Source organism: Ambystoma mexicanum, chromosome 11 (genome assembly GCF_040938575.1).
Source record: "Ambystoma mexicanum isolate Mex_15411 chromosome 11, UKY_AmexF1_1, whole genome shotgun sequence".
Lineage (NCBI taxonomy): Eukaryota > Metazoa > Chordata > Amphibia > Caudata > Ambystomatidae > Ambystoma > Ambystoma mexicanum.
In genome coordinates, this window is record NC_090934.1 from 852,759,978 (window position 1) to 852,770,822 (window position 10,845).

At 46.7% G+C, this 10,845-nt stretch overlaps 1 protein-coding gene across 5 annotated transcripts in view; it reads left to right on the forward strand.

Moving 5' to 3' along the window:
- TMEM138 (transmembrane protein 138) overlaps positions 1–10,350 on the forward strand; it is a 390,769-nt gene extending 380,419 nt beyond the window's left edge. For all 5 annotated transcript variants that reach the window (XM_069623866.1, XM_069623867.1, XM_069623868.1 and 2 more), the window contains one exon: positions 9,378–10,350. In XM_069623866.1, the coding sequence (XP_069479967.1) occupies positions 9,378–9,490 (113 nt within the window). In that variant the 3' untranslated portion in view covers positions 9,491–10,350. The remainder of the gene's footprint in view (positions 1–9,377) is intronic.
- Positions 10,351–10,845: the final 495 nt, after the last annotated feature.

Sequence of the window (10,845 nt, forward strand, 5' to 3'; positions counted from 1 at the left end):
AACATCTACTCCCAAGATTCAACTCCCTTCCTCAGAGACCTCCGAATCTGGACGCGAGGTGTAGGATACCACCTCTGAATCTCGACGTAAGGCGTCGGGTTCCTCGGAGGCCCCGAAACGCACTGGGAAACATTCCTCTGGTCATGGGAAGGGGGAGAAACAACACAAGAAGCCTTCAGAACACCATGCTCATAAGGAAAAACAAAAGGCCCCTAAATCAGTAGGAAAGTCTAAGGTCCCTGACCCTCCCACTAAAGGGAAAATCACCCCACCCACTGCTCGCGACATGGGTATGGAAGAAGAAACAGATGAGGTTGTAGTTATCCCTAGCTCTAAGGAATGGAGCTCAGCTGATATCGACAGGGTTATGAGAAGAATGTAATTTATGGCAGACTTCTATGAAAAAGACCCTAATTATTTTCATAGTTACGCCAACACACCAGCTACCTCGGCCCCTTCGGGGTCCAAGGATTCTCAACCCCCTAATAAAAGACCCTGCTCTGATGCCCAGGTGCAGGATTTGGTCTCAGACACTTTGGTCATTGAATCTTACCATCCCGAGTCATACTGTGATGAAACAGTCCCACAAATTATGGAAGACCAGACAGGGGTCTCTTATTATGGGTATAATGAGGACCAGGAGGAGGAGGAGGATGAGGCTGAAGCCTACAATCTTGACTCCCCAATTCCTAAAGAACCCCCGGTGAAGAACTCACCGGTAGATAATCAACCACTCCTCAACGAGGTACTGGCCAAGACAGCAGCCCATTTTCAAATTGAAACACAAGGTGTCCAAGAGGACAGGGATTTTGCGGAAGAGATCCTGGGTGACAAAAGAGCCATTGTTCAGGCTATCCCTGTATTAAAGTGTGTGCAGCGTAGAATTGACCCCTCACTGGTAACTCCTAATCTTACTCGTGCGGTTAATCCACGAGTTGAAAAATTATTCCATGCCGCACCATCTGATCCCCTATACATTAGGGCCCAATTAAAACCTGACTCCCTGGTAGTAACAACCACCAGAAAAAGGGCAGGTATACCTCTCGCTTCTTCGGAAGAACCTCCCGATAAAGACAGCAAGAGACTATATACTCTCGGCAGGAAAGTTGCTACCTCTTCCGCCTATCGGGCACGAATTGCAAACAGCACAACTCTTTTGGCAAGCTATAATTGCCACCAGTGGGAACAAGTAGCTGCTTTAGTATCCTCTGCACCTGAACCACTGAAAAGCCAGTTGGCTCAGCTGGCAGCAGATGGAAGGTCGGTATTGGGATGCATTCTGAAAACTAACTTTGATGCAGCAGATAATGCTGGAAGACTAATTGCAGAAGGCACTGTGATAAAGCGTCATGCATGGTTAAGACAGTCAGGGTTCAAACCCGAGACCCAAGCTTATAGACATGCTGGTAGAACCGAACGTACTATTCGGCAAGGCAGTGGAGGAAACCTTAAAGACAGCTAAGGACGAGTACGAGACACTAAAATCTCTCAGACAACTTACAAATAAACCCTCAGGACAGAGGGGAAATTCTAATTTTTCGTCGCTTTCGGGGCCAAAGCTCTCAGAGGGGTTCAAACTACTGTCAAAATCAAGGAACCTCATGGGGCAACAATCAGTTCCAAGCATCACAAGCTTTCCCCAGAGGGCAGCGTAGAGGCCGCACTAGGGGTAGAGGCAGCCCTGCCAGAGGTGGTACACCACCCAGTAAACAGTGACGTTTTGCTTCGGGTCCCCTCCCATGCATCCCCAGTAGGGGGGGCGCATTTCCACCTTCACCCACGCATGGGAGGGGATCACTTTGGATAGATGGGTGCTGTCCACAGTCTGCAGGATACTGTATAGAACTACCAGAGCGCCCCCACGACCATCCCCCAAGAAAGAAGATTCACTCGTTGGAGCACCAGAAAATCCTTCTCGAGGAGATCACCATTCTACTTGCAAAAGACGCCATAGCACTCGTCTCGGGCAACCAGGTAAACAGGGGTATTTATTCAACCTACTTCCTTCCTTGTGCCAAAAAAAGATTTAACAATGCGCCCAGTATTAGATTTGCGCCCTGCAAACAAGTATGTCAAGCTACAAAGATTCTGCATGACTATACTCCAACAGGTAATCCCCCTACTGAAAAATGGGTATTACATGGCAACATTGGATATGAAAGATGTCTATTTTCATATTTCAATGTTCCCAGCGCACAGAAGATTCTTGCGCTTCAAAATAGACAACCAGCACTACCAGTTCAAGGTGCTGCCCTTTCGGTACCCTCAGCTCCAAGGGTATTCACCAAGTTACAGGCAGTGGTGGCGGCGCACTTACGCAGGGAGGCAATCCCAGTGTACCCTTGTCTGGACGACTGGCTCATCACAGGGGAAACCCCCTTAATTTGCGGAATAAACAATCAAAGAACAATCGACCTCCTCTTCCAATTGGGCTTCTCAATCAACGAGAAAAATCAAGCCTGGTGCCAAGCACCTCAAAAGAGTTCCTAGGAGTTGTCCTAAACACCAAAGAGGGGTTGGCCTTTCCATCAGAGGAAAGAATTTGGAATGTGTTGCTGCAAATTCCTCAATATCAGGCTGGTCACCAAATAAGGGTGCGCAAAGCGATGCGTTTGCTAGGCATGATGGCATCTTGCATTTACCTGGTTCCCCACGCGTGCCTGAGCATGCGACCCATGCAGGAATGGTTGGCGAAACAGTGGTCTCAAGCAAGTGGTCAATGGGACGATCTAGTGGTCGTTTCGCCAACACTAGTAAAGAGTCTTTTCTGGTGGGCAAGAGAGAATCTTACGACGGGGAAACCCTTCTACGATCCAGAGATACAGGCCGTTGTCACAACAGACTCCTCCCTAGCAGGGTGGGGAGCCCACTACCTGCACCATACAGCTCAGGGTCTCTGGTCTCACACAGTGGCTCAGAACCACATCAATCCGCTAGAACTTCTGGCAGTCTTCAGAGCACTTCGAGCATTCAAACCCCTCCTATCCAACCTGTCAGTGGAGTTCCTAACAGACAGCACAACAGTGATGTTTTACTTAAACAAACAAGGGGGCACTCGTTTTCCAAATCTGTCCAAGCTTGCCCAGAGAATTTGGATATGGGCACTCAAACAGAAGATTTACCCATCATCCCAACATGTTCCAGGGAATCTCAACTTGCTAGCAGATGCTCTGAGCAGGGATCCCCTTCTAGAAGAACACGAGTGGACGCTACACGCCACAAGCGAACGGGCAATGCCCAGACTTCCCATCCAGGTTCCCCCAGCCAGGCCCCAAGGAGAACGCCCTATGGATGAATTGGTCAGGGATGTTTGCCTACACCTTTCCACCAACCCCTCTGATGAGGAAGGTGGTCAACAAGATCCACAGGGAACCGATGACGCTCATCCTAGTTGCTCCTATGTGGGCGAGACAACCATGGTACTCGCACCCACGCAAATTGGCGGTGTGCGACCCCATCAAACTCCCATGTCGGTACAACCTACTCTCCCAACACGAGGTCCTAACAATGCATCCTCAGCCCAACTCAATGAACTTGGCAGCATGGCTCCTGAAGTCATAGAGTTTGGACCTCTCAATTTACCCCAGAGATGTATGGATATCTTGAAAGAGTCAAGAAAACCAAACACAAGGCAGTGTTACTATGACAAATGGAAACGATTCGTTATTTGGTGCCAGAATAAGAAAATCAACCCAGTTGATTGTACTCCTTCTAATGTCGTCACCTATATGCTCCACCTATTGGATGCAGGGTTAGTGTTTAACTCACTTAAAGTGCACCTGGCAGCTTTATCAGCCTACACCACTTCCTATAACAAGGTGTCATGGTGGAAAGTGCCAGTTGTCAAATCATTTATGGAAGGGGTAAAGAGACTCCACCGTCCAATTTCTAACCCACCACCAGGTTGGGACCTTAATGTGGTACTTGCTGAGCTCATGGGCCCCCCCTTTGAGCCCATGCACAAATCTAGTCTCAAACACTTGACTTATAAAACTGCCTTTTTAGTAGTCATCACATCCATAAGAAGGGTCAGTGAAATTCAAGCTCTCAGTGCAGGATCCTTTCTTTACTGTTCATAAGGATAAACTGGTTTTACGCACTCACCCTAGGTTCTCACCTAAGTTAATTTCCAAATTCCATGTTAACCAGTCCATTGAGCTACCGGCCTTCTTCCAGGAACCCAAAAGCTCTGCTGAGGTGAAACTCCACACACTAGATGTGAGGAGGGCGGTCCTCTACTATGTAGACAAGACCAGGCCGCTAAGAAAGACAGATCAACTGTTCGTCTCCATAGCTCCAGGGAGAGAAGGAGATCGCATCTCTAAGAATGCCATCTCTAAGTGGATAGTCAGATGTATCCAACTGTGCTATTCCCTTTCAAACAAGACTGCCTTTTACGCCAAGGGCCCACTCTACAAGAAGTACTGGAGCCACTCTGGCTTTCATTGCAAATATACCCCTTAACACCATTTGCAAAGCAGCAACATGGAGCTCTATTCACACCTTTACTCAGTACTACTGCATTGACACTCATTCCAAGACATATACTCAAGTGGGACAGGCAGATCTAAGACATTTGTTCGCTCATGACCCTCCTCACATCCCACCTCCTTCTTCTAACGCTGCTCGCTAATCTATGCACAGCATGTGATCTAAGCAGATTCCACAAGCCTCAGAAGGGATACATTACTCACCGTAATCGTATTGCTGATGCTTGTATCTGCTTAGATTCACATGCGCCCGCCCTTCCTCCCCTCTGAGAGAAGGCGCATAGATGCTTGTAGTCTTATCTATCTTATCTGCTTGGATACTCTGTACTCGCGCTACTCCTCATGCTAACTCATGTCAGAAAAAATACAATCTGAGGGTCCTACACGCGTGAGGGATCCTGGGTACAGTGGACGTCACACTAAGAATAGTATTACTGGCATGCCCTAGTTCGATGCCCCTTTTTGAGTTTCGAAAAAACAAACTGTAATACTCCGCAGCTTTCACTAGATGTCGGCCTATGCACCGCATGTGAATTTAAGCAGATCTAAGCATCAGAAATACGATTACGGTGAGTAATGTATCCCATATATGTTGGGGGAGGTTGCAGGGGGTCTTCCCCTGCACTATCGACCAAAAAACAGCCAAAATAAATTCAGTAAAATGTGAAAAGGTCAAATATTTGCGACCAAGTAGACTTAAACTGTTTGCTCATATGGTCAAAGAGAAAACAGTATTTTTTCTCTTCGGACGGCTTGAGACCAATCTCCTGGCATGCCCTGGTGATCATGGCGTGGAACGCCCCTATTTCATCTGGAGGCAAATACTTGGGCGCTTCACCTGGAGGCTCATCCACTGGTGTGTTGTCTGTATCCCAATCGCCACTTCTTCGTGGGAAGCTGGTAGTTGTGGTAGACCCCGTGTCCTGCGGATCTTCATCCTGGTCTGTGTTCGGAAGTTGGTCTTCATGTTCATCTGTCCGAGGTGGGGAATTCCTTGGCGGGGACCTTGATGCTGGTGACGGAGACCTATGGGGCCTAGACATTGTGCATTTGGCTAATGCTTTCTGATGGGGTTGATGGGGAGAAATAGATCTCCTGGAGACCTTTGACATGGCAGGAGATGTTGATCTCCTTGGCGATCTCGACTGCCTTGGTGTCAATGCTGAAGCCCCTTGTTGCGCCACCAGGTGTGCTGGTGGTAGCCTTGTGTTGAGCTGTGACAACAGGCTCTGCAAAGGTGATAGTACCTGCAGCAACAACAATGCCTGGGGGTTTGAGTCTGGGTTGGTCTGGCATTAGAATGGGGTGTACCAGGGGTTGTCTTTGCCATGGTACACATGGAGCTGGTGGTACACTCTGGGCTCCTTAGCCTTGTTTTGTGGAGTCTGAACTGGTAGTGGTGGCCATGGTTGTGCCTGCTCCTCAAGGACGGCTGACTCCCCCGAGTCTGAAAAGCCTGGTGTCTGCTCCTGCTGAGCTTCAAAGTCTGAATTGATCTGATGTTGTAATATTTCATCAGGCATGACATGAGAGTATGTAATGGGTGAAGCTGGTGACCTAATCGATTGTACCTCTGCCTTTACATTCCCCTGACTGCAAATACTGCTTTTTAGTACTGTGGTTGGCTGTCCGCCTGATGGTTTGCAACCTTCTGGATCTGCTTTGTTCTATGCAACTGTTTACCTTTATACTGGTTTATTTGGTGTGGCGGTCGCCGAACGATGTGCCCCCTCGATGGACCTGTTTTTCCACAGACAAGTGTGTCGTCGAGGAAGATGGCGACTTTGTTGAAATTGTTGTCGCAGGTGATTCCCTCCTCGACAAGAGTGGTCAACGGGGGTTTCGGCGACGGACCCTGTTCTTTCGTGGATGACTTTGTTGTGGATGGTATCGCTGTCCTTGATGTTTCATGGACGATTTTGACATGGACGGCATTGCCATTGTCGACAGATATTTTTTGGACAACTTAGTAGCGACTGTGTTGTCGTTGACTGAGTTACCACAATAGATTTTCCTGACCACAGTGCTCCCCCTGTGTCCTTTGCTGCCAGGCCTGTCAACGGTATTGGCTTCTAAAAGGGCTTGCTCGACGACGATGCCTCATGGGCGCGTTTGTTTTGGTGTTTGTACCTTTTTGATGGCCTTTCTTAAGCTCTAGCTCTCTTTGGAGAGGGAGGCCTTTTTTCTGACAGTCTTGGCACTACCATGCTCCTCGCGGACTCAGCCTCTCAATGGGGGGTCATTCCCATCATTAGGCCAGCAGACTAGGCATCTGTCTGTCTGTCCCTCAGCTTTTTTGCACTGCAGCTTTGACAAATGTCAGACTCTTCAGTAGAGTGATTAGGGTATAGTAAATGCACTTGTTATCGTTTTTGAGCCCACAGGTAGAGCAGGTCCTGAACAGGGACCTTTTGGATCTGCTCTCCATTGCTTTAAAAAATGACTTGTATCTGTAGAAGAAGTTGTGAGTCCAGCTGACCAAAAGAGAGATTTATCAGGGCTTTGATGAAGTAGTTATTCTTAAGTAGTAATTTTCTCTTGGGGGAAAAATACACAAGGGGCCTCATTACGAGGTGGGAGGTAAGGGATTACCGGCACCGGTAAGGGCACCGGTGCCGGTAATCCCTTACCGCTCTACTACGAGTTTCTTTTGCGGGTCCTTCCTTAACGCCTGGTTTTTGCAGGCGTTAAAGGGATGGTCTAGTAAAAATGTTTATTTAAAAAATAGATAGGCAACATAAAAAATAAATACTAGCATTCTCTGTTTTAAAACTTCCTATGTAATATTTTGAGCTATTCAAGCTCAAAATTCGCAAAAGCAAGCACATGGGTGCATCCATTTTGTGAAATGGAGGCCCTCCTGTGCTGGCTTTTGCTTTTGCGGCACTAATGAAGGAAAAGCCAGCCAGCTGTAGTAAACAAAAGCTACCGCTGGGTGGCTTTCCCTTCATTAGTGCTGTAGGCGGAGGACGGGGACCGGAGACCAGAGCAGGAAAGCTGCAGCTGAATCTTGGTAAGTGCTATTTATTTTTTTTAAAAAAATAAGCACTAGCTGCGTTTTTTTTTCTAAGTTTTCCGGGCTGGAGGAGCCCGGAAAACTTAGAAATAAAACCGCAGCTTTAAAAACGTATTAATGTTTGCGGTCGCTTTTGAAGCGACCGCAAACATAAATACAACGTTATTGTGTTGGAAAACGCTGCGGTTTTTCTTTCCAAGTTTCTCAGGCTCCTCCAGGAGCCTGAGAAACTTGGAAAGAAAAACCGCAGCGTTTTCCAACACAACCGTGTTGTTTCTGCCTGAATCTGCTTTACCATGAGCCCGAGAGCCCCAAATGGTAAAGCAGATTCAGGCAGAAACAACGCGGCATTGCGGAAAACATCCGCGTTGTTTATGCCTGTTGTTTATGACTGAATCTGCTTTCCCATTTGGGGCTCTCGGGCTCCCCACGGGGAGCCCGAGAGCAGATTCAGGCAGAAACAACGTGGCATTGCGGAAAACAACCGCGTTGTTTCTGCCTGAATCTGCTTTCCCATTTGGGGTTCTCGGGCTCCCCACGGGGAGCCCGAGAGCCCCAAACGGGAAAGCAGATTTAGGCAGACACAACGCAGCATTTAGCATTTCCCATTTGGGTCTCTCGGGCTCCCCGTGGGGAGCCCGAGAGCCCCAAATGGGAAATCAGCTGCAGGTAGAAACACTACGCGGCATGTAAACATAACCGCGTTGTGTTTCTGCCTGCTGTGGCTTTCACTTTGGGTCTCCGGTGCTCCCTGGGAGCACCGGAGACCCAAAGTGATAGCCACAGCAGGCAGAAACACACGCGGTTGTGTTTGAAAACGCTGCGGATTTTCTTTCCGAGTTTCTCAGGCTCCTCCGAGCCGGAGGAGCCTGAGAAACTTGGAAAGAAAAACTGCAGCGTTTTCCAACACAATAACGTTGTATTTATGTTTGCGGTCGCTTCAAAAGCGACCGCAAACATAAATACAACGTTTTTAAAGCTGCGGTTTTATTTCTAAGTTTTCCGGGCTCCTCCAGCCCGGAAAACTTAAAAAAAAAAACGCAGCTAGTGCTTATTTTTAAAAAATAAATAAATAGCACTTACCGAGATTCAGATGCAGCTTTCCTGCTCTGGTCTCCGGTCCCCGTCCTCCGCCTACAGCACTAATGAAGGGAAAGCCACCCAGCGGTAGCTTTTGTTTACTACAGCTGACTGGCTTTTCCTTCATTAGTGCCGCAAAAGCAAAATCCAGCACAGGTGGGGCATCCATTTCACAAAATGGATGCGCCCATGTGCTTGCTTTTGCGAATTTTGAGCTTGAATAGCTCAAAATTTTACATAGAAAGTTTTAAAACGGAGAATGCTAGTATTTTTTTTTTATGTTGCCTATCTATTTTTTAAATAAAATGTTTTACTAGACCATCCCTTTAAGGACGGGACCCGCAAAGGGACACCGGGGTCAATAACGGTACCTTGCGGTACCGTTATTGCCACCTTCCCCCTTCCCATTGAGCCCTATGGTGGTATTATTTTAGACATGAAAAATATATTTTTACCCTGCACTTAGTAATTCATGCAGAGAAAAGCTGCATTTAAAGTTCCTCCTCAGATCAAGCAACAATGCTGTTGGAGATTCTTCCTGGGGCAACTGCTCTGCTGGTATCACTGATCTGGGCTATAAACTCAGAACTGTGTGGGAGGAAGGAGTGGGCAGGCCAAGAAAGGTTGTGTGGGGAGAGTGGAGGGACGGGCTGGTAAGTTCATCTTTTTTCTCCATGCCTCCCATTTTCTCACCCATTGTTGTGTAGCTCTACATCTCCACCCTTATCCTGCCATGCCCTGTGGTTTACAGTTTTCTTAATGTGTTCTTTGATATTCCTTCTTTCTTGCAGTGGCTGTTTTGTATTATTACTTCTACAAGAGAACCGCTGTGTGCCTTGGGGACCCACGCTTCTATGAAGACTCTCTCTGGTTGCGAAAAGAATTTGCCAAAGTACAGAGCTAACCAGCGCCGATCAACAGGGCCCACAGAACCTCACAAGCACCTGCGATGGCCATGATGGGCTGTCTTTCTGCAATTAGTGTATATGGGTCTGTGCTGTGGAAGATTGTACTCCTGGGTTTCTCAGGAGGAGTGCCAGGCTGCCCCCTCTGGCACTCTTGGAAGAAGAGTGTACCTGAAGTTCACGGAGATCCTACCTGCACTGAAACACATTTTTTGAATGACACAACCTATTTTGATGTATGTTGACTCTTTATGGTTTACTAAGTGTTTAGTGGGAAGTTTTGTTCTCTGTTACTTTTTACCAGTGTTTCTTTTGATCATGTTTGCAGAAGGTGTTAACACAGATTGTATTGTAATCTGAACGCACAAGGGACTAATCACCCTCAGCAAGGCTGGGTGTACTAAGGAATGACACTGGACTGTTGCAACAGAACGAAATGGAACTCAAAGGTCACAAATATTTGTACAGAAGAAATTTGAACACAGGTGTATCGGATGCTATGCAATCCATGTGGTGTAGTGCATCGGTTACTTGTGATACTGTGTGTGCCTGTTCTGCAGTGTGTTTTATTTATGCACTATTTCTGTATGCTTTTTGAGGGCCTCTGTCAGTTTGTTTTCATAACGTTCTTCTGATAACAATGAGCACATATGGTTTCCATTTTTATGCCTGTGTGCATTTATACATACACAGACGCAAAGGCAATTATGCACATTTCTGTAACTTTCCAAAGGAGTTTTTTTGCAGGATTATGTCAAAGGCAAGAAATTGGGATGTGAGAAGATCAGTGGACCAGTTTTAGAAAATGTTATTTTTGTACAATCAGTATGTGGCAATTATAACGTATGTTTTAGCAGAATATGTGTTGCATTCTTTTATTTTGTATAACATATTTTTGACAGTTTTCATAGCATTGCTCCTCATTAATTGGACAGTGTCCTGCTTGTAAATTTAAACTTATTTGCTAAACTGAACCTTCCTAATGCTCTTAGATGCAGCTCTGTAAACTCCACCACTTTTTCTTTTACCCTCAGTGTCCTCCCTCCCCCACCCACGTCTCAAAGTAAGGAGATATTTAGATTCAACAAGATGGAAATATTTCCAGCTTTATGAAAGGAGCAATGCAGTTTCAATTCATATATTGTGACTTTCATAAGGGATGCCTTTCCACACTTTGGCTTTTTTTCCTCCTCATTCGCTCAAGTTCACTCCATTGTCATAAATACTAAGACCCATTATTCTCAGCCTGGGGGCATGTAGTGTTATAGTTCCCTGACATATTCCAAGAGTGGCCATCAAATCGATGCGTAGTTTGCAAGGTCTCCTTTCAATGTGTGGGTGAGATTTTCATTAG